Source organism: Drosophila persimilis, unplaced genomic scaffold, assembly GCF_003286085.1.
Source record: "Drosophila persimilis strain 14011-0111.01,24,50 unplaced genomic scaffold, DperRS2 tig00000000-arrow-pilon, whole genome shotgun sequence".
In the NCBI taxonomy this organism is placed as follows: Eukaryota; Metazoa; Arthropoda; class Insecta; order Diptera; family Drosophilidae; genus Drosophila; species Drosophila persimilis.
The window spans coordinates 23,477,863-23,493,658 of NW_020825288.1; the positions used below are offsets into that span (position 1 = coordinate 23,477,863).

A 15,796-nucleotide genomic window follows, 5' to 3' on the forward strand; every position below is an offset into this window, starting at 1 on the left:
CTGTTGACTGAAAATGTCGACTATTTTAAAGAAATGTTTTAATTTGGCTAAAACTGTGAGAACAGCGACGATAACGAGTCTTCTTACTGCTCCAAAGCAGCAATGGCAGGCCTTGAGGTGGGTTTCGGCAGTTGTAGTGATTTTATTGGCGTACGCTCATCTTTGTTTTTATGTAATACGTAGTGCTGCCGCCTCCCAAACGCCGCATGCTCAAATGATGCACACCAGCCCGATGCGGCATGGTCTGATGGAGTTCTTCGATGACCCCAAGCACTGGAGCGAGAACGATATAAAGGTGGGACGGGCCTGGAGGACGGATGAGCTGCGCATCAAATCCAACAAGGAGCTGCATCAGCTCTGGTTTATATTGCTGAAGGAACGGAATATGCTTCTTACTATGGAGCACGAATGCAATGACAAAATGGAGATCTTTCCCAGCCCCGAGCGAATTGATAAGGTAACTGACCAACCTTTAGCTTGTTGAGCATGTAAAATATAAAAAGCCATTTATTCATAGGTGAAAATTTCCATGGACAATCTTGAGAAAGTGGTGCGGGAACGCAACACGGCCTATCATTTGCTGGAAACGGGTGAAACAGGCGAGCGACCCCAGAAGAGGGTAAACAACGCGTTTGGCTTACAGGTCAATTATAAATCCTGCGAGCATGTCCTGCCACCCTTCATGAACCTGAAATGGATAAAGTCCCGCAATATTGGCTTTGGCGGCAGGGCCGTGAATAGATTTCTGCTCAAGTACCGCGAGCAGCTTTACAATGCCAAGCGCAAGGCGAAGAAGTATGCCATGGCATAGCAACAAATAAAGACGATATCTAATAATATTCTTTGTTCCAGCCGCTCTCGCAACGAGGTAATGATGATTCTACGCCGCAATCCCAACTTTGATCTGGAAGTGCTGCGCCGTAAGTTCCCCGATGTGGATATCGACAAACTACGCAGTGCGGATAAGGCCCGAGGACACTATGTGCCGAAGGTTGGCGTCTAACTTTGCAGCATTTTTAGTTATTTAGTCATTAAATCGAAAAAATACTGTGTAAATTGAACATCTTAATTTTAATCTTCGTCAAACTTAATTTTAGTTCCCTGGAAGGCGGCAATTTTTGGTTTCCACTTTTGTTTGGCAATCCAAGAGGGATGCATGCCTTCCATGGAAGTGGGAGCGGATGCAGGAGCAGGAGCAGGATGATGCTTAAAAGCTGGAATATCAATTTCTGCGGCTTGCCCGTCGTCGCCAAACTTGATCTTTTTCCCCTTAAAGTGCCCGATAACTGGCTTCTGTTGCTGCTTGGCTATCCAGGATGGATGGAGGTCCTCTGTGGGTTTCTTTTTATTGATCTCCGGCCTCCGCTCCCTTTCCCCCCGGTTGTCGCTATGTCGGTGTTCGTTCCGCTGGCGCTTGGCAGGATAAGGCATCGTTTCTTGCTCGTTTTCGCTTTCATTATCCTCTGAAAGAACCACAGCGGTGGATAAATACGGCTGACCAGATTCTGTGATAAAAAATGGATCTATGACATGCGTTGGACGATCTTTCTCAGCCGTGGTCTCCTCCTTTTCAATGCTCGGCTCCTTCTCTTGTGGTCGCTTTCGTGTCCTTTCTTTGACATCAATAGGTTTCGGACTAATTTCGGGCTTCCTATCCTTTTGCTGTTGCTTCTTTTCTCGTACCTTTGACTTTTCCTCTTCTTTGACATCAATGGGTTTGGGTTTAATTTCGGGCTTCTTTTCATTTTGCGTTTGCTTCTTTTCTCGAAGCTCTTTCTTCACCGAGGCCACTTTAGGAGTACGCTGAAGCTTTTCTTGTTTCGGTTTCTTCTCTTCCGCTGTTTCCACCTCACCAACCGCTGGCTCTGCCGCTGGCAATACATCTGTTCCAGCCACGTCTCTATCCACTTTGTTCTGCTCCAACCATTCTAGTCGGTTGCGCGTCTGGGCCTTCTGGTCTTTGAGTTCCTTGCGTTGTCTTTTCTTCGCCTCAGTGCGCTGCAGCTTCACGCGTCTCTTGCTCGTTTCCAGAATCTCTTCACGCCACTTGGAATCCTTGTCACTGTCCAGGCCCAAAGTCTGGCGAAATGTGTCAACCAGCGCTTTCATCAGTTTGTTGAGCCCCAGCATCGCAAGAACAACCTCATCTGGAGTGGACCGGCCATTGGTGAGCACTGCGTTCGGATTTTTACCATCCTGTAGGAGCAGCTGGCGCATTATGTCCAGACTCTTCAAAGCCTTTAGCTGGGCCACGCATTCGCTGCTTTTGCGCAAGCGTTCCTTGTGTTTCTCATCGTCCGGTCGTTTGGCCAGGACATCTTTGACCTTCCTCAGCTTCTGAACGAGCTTGGACACCGTTTGCGCACGTGCTTGCTGGATGACTTTCTTGTTGGTAATTACCTGTGTGTACGAACGGAGTAGTTACTATAAATAATACGTCTTTTTTCATTTATTTACCAAATTATTGAATTTCAGTTTATCAAGCATGGTGCTGCAGCCTGGAGAAACATTGAAGTTCCGCCTATCGCACCAAACTATCACATATGTTTTTATCGATATATTGATGCAATATATATTTAACATCCCTAGCCAAAATGGCGACATAGTGCTGAAGAAGAAGCAGCAGCTGCAGAAATAAGTTACGAATTTATTGTTTTCTTTTAGTGGTAAAAGTTTAAAAGTCGCGTAATTGCCCGTAGTTGCGTTAAACCGTAAATTGTGACCCCGAAACGTGCCAAGTGAATGCGCTGCGCGGTTCCGCGACCGAAACTCGACAGACGCAAAGAAGAAAAACAAGGAGGAGCTAATAGAGAAGGCAGCAACAAAGAAGGTCTGCATTTGTGCAGCCCCGGCAGGAAAAAATCAGAACAACAACGTTCACAGCAATGTTCTGCATTAATTGACTGCTTTTTAATTAATAAAATTGTGCAGTTCTCATCAATATTCCAAATCGTGACTATTCCGATGCTCGGACGCATGAAAATTAATATCCATAAAGAACCTGAGGGCTGCAACGCGCTTGAGTCATTGATCTCTTTTATTGTGTCTGTGTGCATACTCTACCTACAGTGGCCGACAACAGTCTGCGTGCGACCCCTTGTTTTCAATTTCATGTCTCCTGTCCTGTCCTGTCCTGTCAATAGATGATTTTAATTACAAATATACATTAGCAATTATTTAGGTATACACATGCATGTACATATGTATGTATGTATGTAGGTATGATGGGTAAAAATCTGATATCACCGAATGTGAACTTATAGCCTTTCTTTATTTTCTTTTCTTGTGATAATTTTTTGAAGTTGGCATCTGTAACCTTTTTCTCTCCAAAAAGGGGTCGTGCGCACAAATTTGTCCGCCACTGTATGCATCTGTGGTAGAATAATATGGAAGCCAAGCGGATTCAGTCTTGCATTAATTTGTGCCTAATTATGCGTTTAATTTATTTTAATCATTTTTAATTATTAATTTACTTTACTTGCAGCCCTGCGGAGACATAGATATCCAGACACCACACGCACCCCGAAAGACTGCAGCTGCGGGTTTTTTGTACCAGCGCATTACGTTGATCGCTAGACACAACGGCTAATCAAAAGCGGAATACAAATGACGGAATACAAATTGGTTGTTGTTGGTGCGGGAGGCGTTGGCAAATCGGCGTTGACCATCCAACTAATTCAGAATCATTTTGTTGACGAATACGATCCCACAATCGAGGACTCGTACCGAAAGCAAGTGGTCATTGGTGAGTTTTTTCACTCGCTGCGGAGTTTGACATGTTCTCTGATGGTTATGATTTGGCAGATGGAGAAACCTGCCTTCTGGACATCTTGGATACCGCTGGACAGGAGGAGTACTCGGCTATGCGGGATCAGTATATGCGCACGGGCGAGGGCTTCCTGTTAGTCTTTGCCGTAAATAGTGCAAAATCCTTTGAAGACATCGGCACATACCGCGAGCAGATCAAACGAGTCAAGGATGCCGAGGAGGTGCCAATGGTGCTAGTGGGCAATAAGTGTGACTTGACCACGTGGAACGTTAAAAACGAACAGGCAAGAGAGGTGAGTGGTGGTCAGTCGAGTAGCTCGTAACTCGCATCGTTGGATAGATCATTTTTAAATACTCTTTTTTTTTTACTCTCAAGGTGGCCAAACAATACGGCATTCCATACATTGAGACATCAGCCAAGACGCGCATGGGCGTTGATGATGCATTTTACACACTCGTGCGCGAGATCCGAAAGGACAAGGACAACAAGGGGCGAAGGGGTCGTAAACTTAATAAGCCGAATCGTAGATTTAAATGTAAAATTCTCTAAACGGGCTTGCAGTGGTTTATTAACTTTTTATTTTGTTCAATGTCGCCTGTTGTCTGTCTGTCTGTCTGTCTGTATGTATTCAGTGCTGTTTTCGTTGGGCAATCGTGTCATTGATCGTGACAGGATTGTGGATCCCCCGCGAATGCACGCGGAATAAAAGCACGCACACAGAACGAAAGCACACACATTTGTATGGGAGCGAGTTAGTCGGTGCAATTGTCAGATGAAGAGAAGAATTGTAATTAATTTAAGTAACTAGAGTTTTATGTACGGAGAAATGATTTTTGTGAATGTGTGTGTTTTGTGTCGTTTGAAAGGCTGCGTGGCGCCCTTTTAAGAGTATTAACAATAACGAAAATGAAAACGAAGGAAAGCGAAACGAAATGAAATGAATATGTACCTCTCTACATATAACTATGAATACTGTTGTAACTGCCTTGGTTCAGCTGCTTTAACCATTTGTTTTCAATCACCACCAACCACTAAACTGGAGTCAATGTCGTTTGTATTTTACCGTAGAGGAGACGGAGAATCTGATCTGTGCTAAACTCCGATACATATACCGCTATGCATGCAAGACTAGTTCTAATTACTCTAATTCCTTGAGCTCTGTTGTAAATGGTTTGTTTTAATGCGTTTTTAGCGTAGCCCGTCTTCTGATTCAAATTTTCTCACACGTATACGCACGAACAGAATTCCATTAGTATTTTTCACTAGTAAAGAACAAACAAAACATATGAAACGAACGGCAAAGTAATTTTCGCACAAACGAGCCGGTTTGCTTGTCTATGCTGCCCAAACTAAATAAATTTATGTTCATTAAACACAATCAATTGTTGTGGTGCTATAACGCAAAACATTTTATTCGTATGAGTTGTTCATAGAAAGCCTTTCTTTCTACCTACCTTATTGACAGATCAATCAGAGAGAAAACAAGCAGCCAATTAAATTTACATTATATAGTTTGCTTTAAGCTTTTTATACATACATTTAATATTTAATTTTTTTGTATTAATTTTTGCCATACAAAAAGGAACGAAATAAAACGATTGTGTGTACTATTTAAACCGAAAAATAGTTTTGTTTTTTTCTGCTTTTTAAACGCTGAAATATATTTATATGACAAACCTGCATATATTTGAATGAATGAACCGGTATATATCTACCACATTGTCTAGATATGTCCAAATTAAATCATCGAAAATTAATAATAAATCGAATGAAACAGATTCAAAGTTCAAATAATAATGGATAATAATTCAATGGTATACCTTTCGGATTTCGGATTTCATGTAGGAAAGTTATTTACTGATCGGGTAAAATTATTGTTCAGGTATGGAAGTCCTAGCTTGCTAGTAATATCAAAATCGAGGAAAATGGTTTCCAATCCTTGAAAAAGAACGATTATACGAACGAACCTATTATAAGCCAAGGGAGTATTTAAACTTTCCACCAAAAATTAATTAATTTAATTGCAGTTCAGGTGAAAGATATCGTGTTTCTTAAGTTTTAAGATTTCATGGATCTACAAGTTCACAAGCAGAAATATTTTCCACCATTTACCTCAAGTCGTTGAACTGTTTAAATAGAGGGGGCTTAAGTGGGCTAAGTTCGGTTTTTCATCGCTATATTTTCGATATATGCCGACACGGTATATCGGTATTCTTGATTGATAGTTCCGTGGCCATATCACATCAGTGTTGCCATTTCAGCTTATTTTAAGTAGATTTGGCTTATTTTAAAACCAAATGGCTTGAAAACTAATTGAAATGCTTATAGCTTGAAATCTAGCTTATTTCAAATTTCATTTAGCTTATTTTGGCTTAAATAAATGTGGTACACTTATTGTTTTTTGATTTTATTGTAATATTTTTTAATATTTATTAAGAAATAGGACAAAAATCATATTTGTTGTTGCTATTTTGGTATGTTATCCAATTTTGTGTATAAATGTGAAGTACATATGTATATATTCGTTGATAAGTTTCAGTCACACTATAGTATTGCACATGTTTGCACATTTATATATAAAATATTATTAAGGAGTGGAAAGTTTAAGAAAGAATAATAATTGAAAACAAAATATCAATCAAATTCAATAGTTCATTATTTTGATGTGTTTTTGTATGGTTAGCTTTTTTTTAAGTTTTAGCTTATTCTAGCTTATTTTTTTCTTCAATCTAGCTGATGGTGACTCTCAACATCTGGCAGCACTGTATCACATCACTAGCGCCACTTTTTGCAAAAAGAACCCCAGGAAAGTGTGCGTTTATTGATAAATTGTTGGCGTTCGATATAGCCAAATACTTGATTTAATAACTTGAACAAAGGAAGCAGCGTTTCGTTCGTGTTCCTGCAGAAAAATCATCAAAAAGGTAAATTATGTAAACAATATGCAAAGCAAATCCAATGGAGTCGGTCGCCATTTTGTTTTTCCTGACGCCGCTGCAGAAAAAATGTTCTGTACATGACGAAAAGTAAATGGTTTGTTAAATTTGCAGTCCCACAACCATGAATATGGATGCGAACAATGCAGTGGAGAATCGGGAGAAGGAGCGCGACCGTCGCGGCCGTGGCGCCCGAGGATCTCGGTTCTCTGATGCCGATGGAAATGGAAATGCCGGTGGCGGCGGTAATATTGGCGGCGGGGGTGGAGGTGGTGGCGGCAACATGGTCCGAGACAGAAGCCGTGAACGGCGCAATTGTCGAGTCTACATCTCGAACATTCCCTACGACTATCGGTGGCAAGACCTGAAAGATCTGTTCCGACGCATCGTCGGCTCCATTGAGTACGTGCAGCTGTTCCACGACGAGAGCGGCAAGGCACGCGGCTGTGGCATTGTCGAGTTCAAAGACCCCGAAAACGTGCAAAAAGCCATGGAAAAGATGAATCGATATGAGGTCAACGGCCGTGAGTTAGTCGTCAAGGAGGATCATGGCGAGCAGCGCGATCAATACGGAAGGATTGTCCGTGATGGCGCCGGCGGTGGCGGTGGAAATGTCGGCGGCGGCGGAGGAGGTGGCAACAACGGCGGTGGCGGAGGAGGCGGCGGCAGTGGTCGCGACCACATGGACGACCGGGACCGCGGCGGCTTCTCCAGACGCGACGATGACAGATTGTGAGTACTTTATGTGTTCGTCTATCTCTATTGTTTTTCTCGATGTTCTAAGCAGGAAAGCAAGGTTCGTAGCACGCAAAAAGTATTGAATCCTTACACACTTCTCAATCGGCAGTCGTTTCTATGAAGGCAAATCAATCGAATCGTATCAATCTGCAGAAGCGGTTTTTGTATCCACCCACGAGTACGAGTACACGGATACTTCGCATACTTGTCGAGCGTAGGCTCTAGGAAGAACTCTCATCATTTATTTATCTGCCATACAATTCCAAAAACTGTACACTAGGATCTTTAAAATACCAAATACTCTTAAAATACCTGCCACGAATTGAAAAACTTATCATTAAAAGGATTTTCGGATTTGTCGAGCGTAGGTTGTAGGCTCTTTTACTTACCATAAACGTACGAGTATCTGCTATGAATATTCCATTCCCATATTTTTGTCCAGCTTAGGCTATAGAATATATTACCTACTGTTGAAAGGATTCCGAACTGAAAAACGTATGTCATAGGGTTCCATGAACAGTTGTACATTTAAAGGATTTGTGTCGGATATCTGTCGAGCGTAGGCTGGTAGATCTTTTACCTTTCGTTATTGCAGCAGTTCCGCAGGGAAATATTTTTCTATTTCTAGTCGAAGTAAGAGTACAGATAGTCTTCTATTGCAAGAGCTACCGTATAATCATATTTATATGTAGACTAGGATGATGGCAAGTCAATCGCAATCGCATTTTTGCGCGTGAAAAGAGAAGTTAATTTTCCAGTAGAAGAACTTTTATATTATGAATGGGCTACTACCAGAGACTTTATTCAAATAGGATCTGCAGTTGACTTTGTATTTGTCCTATATTGCTATGGGTTTTGAAGTAGCATAACTTTTTGATCGAGAATTTATTTCCGGCTCGCACTACTGTGAAGAAATATCAGAAAGGCACTTTCTAATATATGCTACCTATGGAACATGGTCTCGTCAGGCTCGGCATGTAAATATTCTGTTAGGTAGTGTGGGACGGAGGAGGAAGGAAATACACGTTTAAGGAGGAGACTGCGACTGCGACTCCGACTCGTCTCGTCATCGGTATCGGAATCAAAATCTTCTTCTCAGCTGAAATTTGTATTTCGAAGATAGACAACATTTACATCAGTGCATAATTATTTTCCATCACTTGCAAAGCTGCTATTATGTATATCAACTAAGGAATTGTGTGTGATGCGGTGCGATGTTTGATAGAAGAATGGGAAGGAAGGTAACAAACCACTTTTACACGTCTGCAATCGTGCCGGCTTTCTTGGCATCTCTCTCATTCTGTCGTAGCTGAAGCTTATCCTTGCTATCCTTTTGTTATTTTTCTCTCTGGATCTTTGGCTTCTTTTTCTAGATCTGGGCGTAATAATTTTAACATGATGTCAAATGATTATAATAATTCGTCGAATTACAATTTGTATGGGCTTTCTGCTTCGTTTTTGGAGAGTCTGGGCATAAGTGGACCTTTGCATAATAAGGTTTTTGTTGCTAATGTGAGTATATAGTAATTTTAATTTCCAATAATTCCAATATGTATTCTGTATTCGACCTGTACCCGAACCGAACCGCACGGCAAAAGATGTGCGGAGTGTGCTCTGCTGTGCATATGGAAGTTTCTTATGGGGTCTCGTCTGTTTCGTATTTATAACCCACCCAAGCATAGGCCATATTTTTGGGGCTCTGTTTATTTTTCCTGCCCCTCGTACTGCTGATCTATAAACTGAAGAATAACTGAAGACTGCAACCCTTTAATCCCTTTAATTTTGATCACGAGCATCCCCCGAATGCGGGTTTGGGAATGATTTACTTTCTAAACTGCCGAAGAAATAGTTGTTCTGGATCATGTTTGCGCATAGAGTATTGGATAAAACATAGATTATTGGACAATGTCTAATAATATAAGGAGCTTCATTCGTACTTTGGTGTCTAAAAAAATTCAATTAAAAAAATAAGAGAGTAATTTCGAGATTCTCCTTACCCTCCAAAAGAGCAACGGCATTGCTGTCTCCAACAAATTTCGTGTTTCCAAATCAATATTTAAAGATTTGTTTTAAAATTATTGGGCTTTTCAAACAACCTCTGTCCTCTGTCATTATTCAATAGACAGAAAGGTAATGGTGTGTCCTTCGCGTGTCCTATTTCCTATTCCGTCATTTTGTTCATCAAATGGGTTATAAATATGAAGCAGTTGCGGTTCGTACGGCAGTTCAAACGTCGACTTCTTCGTCTTGGGCTATCGACTATTTTGCTTTCAGTCAACTGGAATCAAGGCTGGAATGATTCAGTGTGTCCCTGGCCCTGATCCTGCTCCTGCTCCTGATATTGTTATCTTTTCGCAGCAAAGCTTCTGGTCTTCAAGGTCGGCTTTTGATACGATTTCAGGGGCCGAAGATACATGTATATGTAGATTGCACGTGACTAATTTGTTTCAAACACTCTCTTCAGCTGGACTACAAGGTGGATAACAAGAAGCTCAAGCAGGTGTTCAAGCTGGCCGGCAAAGTGCAGAGCGTGGATCTGTCCCTGGACAAGGAGGGCAATAGTCGCGGCTTTGCTGTGATCGAATACGATCATCCCGTGGAGGCAGTGCAGGCCATTTCCATGCTGGATCGTCAGATGCTCTTCGATAGACGCATGACCGTTCGTCTGGATCGTATTCCGGACAAGGGTGAGGGTGTCAAACTGCCCGAGGGACTGGGCGGTGTGGGCATTGGCCTAGGTCCGAACGGTGAGCCACTGAAGGACGTGGCTCACAATCTGCCCAACGGCGGAAACCAAGGCCAGGGCCAGCTGTTGGGAAATGTTCAGCAAGGCGGACAGCTGGGCTCTGTGGCTGCTGGCCAGGGAGGCGGTGGCGTTAGCAATGCCAGCAATCTGCTGGGTAGCCTGACGGGAGTGATGTTCGGCAACAATGCCTCGTCCATCCAGCCCTCCCCTGTGGCCCCAGTGCAGAAGCCCAATCTGGGCAATAACTCGGGCGCCGGCGGGCTGAACTTGAACAATCTGAACCCCAGCCTTCTGGCCGCTGTGGTCGGCAATCTGGGAAACCAAGGTGGCAGCCTATCCAATCCTCTGCTCACTTCATCCCTCAACAACTTGGGCCTCAGCCTGGGCAACTCTGGCGGCAATGATGATCCCATTTCTTCGGGCAACGTGGGTCTTTCCAATAACTACAGTAGCGGCGGCACTGGAGGTGGCAATAACTACAGCTCTGGCGGAAACAATCCCTACAGTGGCGGCGGAGTTTCCGGCGGGAACGTTGGATATAATGCCTACAGCAGCTCTGGGGGTGTTGGCGGCGGCAATGGAGGAGGCGGCTTGGGCAACCAGCAGGACGGCAACGACTACAATTCTGGCAACAATCTGGACATTTTTGGCGGCGGTAGCAATGTGGGCAATGCCAATTCTGGTGCTGGCAACGCAGGGGCTGGCTCTCGCAAATCGGACACGATTATCATTAAGAATGTGCCCATGAGCTGCACCTGGCAGACGCTGCGCGACAAGTTCCGTGAGATTGGGGATGTCAAGTTTGCCGAAATACGTGGAAATGATGTGGGTGTTGTGCGATTCTTCAAAGAGCGCGATGCCGAGTTGGCTATAGGTAAGTCTTTTGCAATTATGGACTGAAAGTGCAGCTGAACTAATTGTGGATTCTTACACCCTGTTCCCCCTTTGCAGCGCTCATGGATGGCTCTCGTCTGGATGGTCGCAACATTAAAGTAACGTACTTTTAAGTTAGCGGTTTAAGTTTAAAGTGTATTTACTCTGTAATAGTTAAGCGAAAAAACATGAAAATGAACCACAGCCGCCGAACGCCGCATTGTTTGATGACCAATGAACGGACTTTCTTTATTCCACAAGCAATACAGCCATGCAGCCATACAACCATATGTATGTGAGGCACAGACACAGACACAGAAGAGTTCATCCCATATACATTTTATTCTCGTATAACTTTTATATATATATAAATTCATATTATTATGTACTCTAATATTAAAAAAATAACTGACGTTCCAAAACCACAGCCCACAAATCCGAAGACGCAATTCTAATGTTATTTCTAAGCGATTGAATTACAGCCAATAAAACAATGCAAAATCCCATTGTTAAACATTGTTCACGTTCAAGTTAACAATTTGTGGAGTACGAATGTTAGTTGAAATGTTTTATTATACTCAAGGAAGTAAGGATTGGATTTTACAAGTTATTGATCTCGGAGCCTTCAGATATTTAAGCCCTCGTCTTCAGGCATGGCTCTGTCTCTCTCAACGAGTCCTTAAGGGCAGTAAAGGCATGGTTTCCATGACACTGTCACTGCTCTTTCCCCCACCGCTCGGTAAGTACAGTTTACACCCGGAAAAAAAAATAATCCCACCATCGTAGTCGCATCCCCAGATATTGAACATTTCAGATGCTCTACGACTATAGCACTATTGATCCTGTCCGTCTGAAGTCTCTTAAAGCGTTTTTATACTCTAGTAAAATACATTTGTATAGTCGCATAACAAGATTAGGTTTGCGGTGGGGTAACATTTTGTGGAATAGTAATGTTGAAATGTTATCTTTTTATTTATAATGGTTTCTTAATCTCTACAAGCATGAGTGACTTGAATGGTCATACTATAAGACTGTCTACAGGGTTTCGGTCCATGAGGATTCCATCGCTTGTGTAAATGGGAAAGGTATACGACGTTCCTACTTTGGGGTAGCGGCTGCCGGCGCAGTCTTGAAACGTTCCAAGCGTGCGCGCGCCTTCTCAGAGTAAATGGCCTTTGACTCTGGCGTAGCAGCAGCAGTAGCTGGAGTCGAAGAAGCCTCAACTGCTGTACCAAAACGCTCCTTGCGCTTCAGCAGGCGCTCGTCGGCCAGTGTCTTTGTGGTCTTCTCGGGAACCACACAGCCAAAGCGTTCGGCGCGACGCTTAAGAGCTTCCTTTTGCTTTTCGTCTGTTTCCTTGTTTCCTTTATTAGCCACAATTGATGCGCTCGAGGACTTGTTAATTGCAGTTGCAATAGACGCAGTTGCGATAGTGGGGGTGATGCCGAATTTCTTGGCCCGGAGGTTCAAACGTTCTTCTGCGGTTAGTTCAGTGAGCTTCTTGTCCGCGGACTTTTCGCCTTCCTTGCTTCCTCCAACTACAATGGGGATGCGTTTGGTTTTGGTTGGAGTTTCCTCTGGCGTATCCTTATTAGCTGTGGGAGCCCCGTTCTCCTTGGATGCAATGGTGGGCGTCGTTGTACAGCCTGCTGTTGTCGATGCCAGCTGAGAGTTATTTCTTTTGAGCACAATCTTTTTGGCAGGCAGGGCTGCTGCTGCAATCGTTTTCTCGTTGAGGGCGCTGTGTTCATCCAACAGCAAATCGGGTACTATTGCAGCTGTCGGCGTGCCCACCGGGCTCTTGAGTAGCTCATCGTCATCGTGCTCGTCCCCAAGCAGCTTGTCTTCATCATCGTCGGCCAGGGAAACGTCATCATCGTCTATGGCATCTGCTATGGCGCTGTCTTCAAGCGAGATATCACCCTCCAACAGAGCCGTCTGCAAGCGATCCTGCAATTCATTTTTGTTTCCATTAACAGGCAGCCCACGCATTTTCAGCTCGCGCTTCAAATCAGCAACCTTAGGGACGCAAGCAATTAGTCGAATTTTGTAATGCTTATGCTGGTCAACTCACCTTCATTTTGGTAACGTCGCTTTCCGGCATTTTTCGCTGTTTTTTGTTTTATAAATTTTATTATTAACTTTTTGCTATTGACAAATGTGAATTAGAGAACTAGCGATGGCACTATCGGCACTATCGATGGTGCCAACTGTCGATTCTTGTTCAAATCGTCTCTGATAAGAGGACTCGCCTTGAGGAACAGAATATTAATATGTTCCTTTTCTTAAATAAGAATTTTTGGCTTATAAAGAAATAATATAAGTGTTGCTTAAAACAAATAATTGAATTTTAAACAAATTTCTTCAAATTCAATTATTTCAATAGACTATCGATGTTTTTTCTAAAAACTATCGTCTACTATCGATGGTGCCAACTATAGATACCGAATATACCGAAATAAGACGCTATATTTTTTAAATATACCGTAAATATACTGACTGGATAATCGATGAAGCTGCGCGCCAAAGTCGAATTGTGTGAAAGTGAATGAGAGTCAAGTGATTTTGAGTGGGAAACACTTCCTGCGACTGTGCAGACACGTGTGATTGCGCATGGCATGGATGATCGCCAGTACACAAATCCCTACAACGCGGTAATGTTGATCTCCTGCAAGATAAACATGGGTCCAGAGGATCGCCATACTCGTTGCTAACTTGTCCTAAGTTGGCCAAGAGGCAGACCTTTTTGCTATTTGCCAGCGAAGAAATTAAAAAAGGATACGGTGTGCTCAGTATCTGTTAATCCGCCTTACCTAGTAAATATAATGCGCGATCGGGTCAAAGTCCACGGCACGGATATTCTTGACGGAAAGCGGCTGCCTTTCGTATTCTAAAATGTTCATAGGCGTGAAATAAACTAACAAAATATCAAAAATGTAATTATTCAATCAGCTTTAATAGTGTCATATCAGCCAGATTTGAGCAGTGTCATATCAGTCAGCTTTATTAGTGTCACAGCTGTCAGCTTTATTAGTTTCATAGCTTCTGACCCTTAAGTCAATGCTAACACTGAAGGCGCCAATTTGAAACGCCAATTTGACAATAAATAAACAATCGTATCTCACATTTTGTTAGATTCGCATATCAACTAGCCAGAACTGAAAGGCTTTATTCCAGAACACTCGTATAACTTTGTACTGTGGATTGTTATTGGATCTCATAATATTTGTTTTTGTCACTTCAATTTCGGTCGCCCTCCCCCTCATGTTCTCGCCGATGCGGACGGAGACGGATCCCGTAGATAAGATATAATATATGAGTGCCGTTCAGAAATAGCACCCGTACACCCTACACTCCACCCATCGCCCGAGCAAACGCAAGCCCCGACCGGAAACGGGAAATGGAAACGCAATGCAATATTATCTTTTGTCGCCTGTTTCTGATGCTATTCTTAATCCCTGTCCGTCCCTTCAGCGAATCGGATTCGTTGTGTCTGGCGCTGAAAACACTGGTGCATGGCCTTGAGAACAGTGCAGTTTTCTCGCTTACATCAATTCAACGTTCGGCAAGTGCTCCTAGTAGCTGCACCTGCTGGCTCTCCTTTAGGTACGCCTACCCATTGCTCCTTTTTTCGTCTCTCTTGGTATTTCCATCCCCACGCTCCCTGTTTCTCCGTCGCAACTGCACACATGGCATGGTTGCAACATGCTCAGATTCAGAGGCAGATGCTGGCGTAAGTAAGTTCGAGTGGCTGTACCTAATTGGCACTGCTGCACATTCATATTTATTAATAATTTTCCGGCACTTCTGTTTGCTCTGACCGCCAGGCTTGGAGGTCGCAGCCTTTGTCACTTAACCCTCGTGCCTCCAAAGAGTGGCACGGCCAGTGCAGTGGTAGTTCTAATTAATGTAATGCTTGAACTCATTTGCCGCCGTTCCACATAATAAACGCCACGCCACTCTTTTGGTCATACTCGTGGACGGACAAGCCAAGTATGGTGTTCTTGGCTTTAATTACAGTTACAGCCGCCCGTCACAAAGCTTTGGGCACACACGCACTCGCTGGACAGTGGCGTTGGTTAATGGCTTATGACAGATATTTGAATTTGGGCTTGGACAGAGCCAAGCAGAGGGATTACGCAAGCGGATTTACTCTGTTCTGTCTGGTTCTCTGCAAAGATACTCGTACATTTCGTTCCTTCAAACATTTTAGACCCTTTTACAAAGCAGTTGATCCTGCGTAAAGAGAAGTTCAGTTCCTTTCCTTCCTTTCCATCGATCCTCACTACGGTGGCAGAGGCATTTTTGCAAAGTATCTGAACTCTGTTCTGGGTGTAAACAATGACTAATTGATAAGTGCAATCGGCTGATAAACTCTTATTTCCAGTAACACTACTCTCACTCTCTCTCTCTCTCACTCTCTATCTTTCTCTCAGCACTTCTTAGAAGCCCGCCCACAACCAACAAAAAAGAGGAACGACTCTGGGCTTACTTATCAGACCTACAGCATACAGTTCGCTGCCGCTCTGGCCAGCTGATAAAGCGAAAGAAAGCCCCGCACGAAACAGAGGCAGGCAGTCCAGAGCCAGAGCTAGAGAGCCGAGCCGAGCCGAGCCAATGAAGCAACTGGTTCTCTCTATTTGTGGCGTCGTATCCGTCCGATACAAAAATTGCTGCCTCTCAGATGCCTTGCGACTGCACGAGTGATCGGTTGTGTTGTGGTTTTGTGTACGT

At 43.4% G+C, this 15,796-nt stretch overlaps 5 protein-coding genes across 5 annotated transcripts; 3 read left to right on the forward strand and 2 right to left on the reverse strand.

Moving 5' to 3' along the window:
- Positions 1-13: 13 nt before the first annotated feature.
- Positions 14-1,061, forward strand: LOC6592145 (39S ribosomal protein L47, mitochondrial). The gene is made up of 4 exons (XM_002017245.2): positions 14-117; positions 184-457; positions 518-795; positions 853-1,061. Exons 1-4 carry the CDS (start codon positions 14-16, stop codon positions 1,001-1,003), a joined length of 807 nt encoding a protein of 268 aa, XP_002017281.1. The 3' UTR covers positions 1,004-1,061.
- LOC6592146 (glutamic acid-rich protein) lies at positions 1,046-2,502 on the reverse strand. Its single transcript, XM_002017246.2, has 2 exons — positions 2,458-2,502; positions 1,046-2,400 (listed from the first exon to the last, which is right to left on the reverse strand). Exons 1-2 carry the CDS (start codon positions 2,485-2,487, stop codon positions 1,072-1,074), a joined length of 1,359 nt encoding a protein of 452 aa, XP_002017282.1. The 5' UTR covers positions 2,488-2,502; the 3' UTR covers positions 1,046-1,071.
- Positions 2,503-2,657: 155 nt separating this feature from the next.
- LOC6592147 (ras-like protein 1) lies at positions 2,658-5,147 on the forward strand. The gene is made up of 4 exons (XM_002017247.2): positions 2,658-2,830; positions 3,485-3,745; positions 3,805-4,061; positions 4,145-5,147. Exons 2-4 carry the CDS (start codon positions 3,607-3,609, stop codon positions 4,316-4,318), a joined length of 570 nt encoding a protein of 189 aa, XP_002017283.1. The 5' UTR covers positions 2,658-2,830; positions 3,485-3,606; the 3' UTR covers positions 4,319-5,147.
- A 1,446-nt stretch (positions 5,148-6,593) lies between these two features.
- Positions 6,594-11,611, forward strand: LOC6592148 (heterogeneous nuclear ribonucleoprotein M). The gene is made up of 5 exons (XM_026986998.1): positions 6,594-6,693; positions 6,820-7,437; positions 8,817-8,955; positions 9,908-11,063; positions 11,141-11,611. Exons 2-5 carry the CDS (start codon positions 6,830-6,832, stop codon positions 11,194-11,196), a joined length of 1,959 nt encoding a protein of 652 aa, XP_026842799.1. The 5' UTR covers positions 6,594-6,693; positions 6,820-6,829; the 3' UTR covers positions 11,197-11,611.
- Positions 11,612-11,980: 369 nt separating this feature from the next.
- LOC6592149 lies at positions 11,981-13,213 on the reverse strand. Its single transcript, XM_002017249.2, has 2 exons — positions 13,137-13,213; positions 11,981-13,081 (listed from the first exon to the last, which is right to left on the reverse strand). Exons 1-2 carry the CDS (start codon positions 13,164-13,166, stop codon positions 12,161-12,163), a joined length of 951 nt encoding a protein of 316 aa, XP_002017285.1. The 5' UTR covers positions 13,167-13,213; the 3' UTR covers positions 11,981-12,160.
- Positions 13,214-15,796: the final 2,583 nt, after the last annotated feature.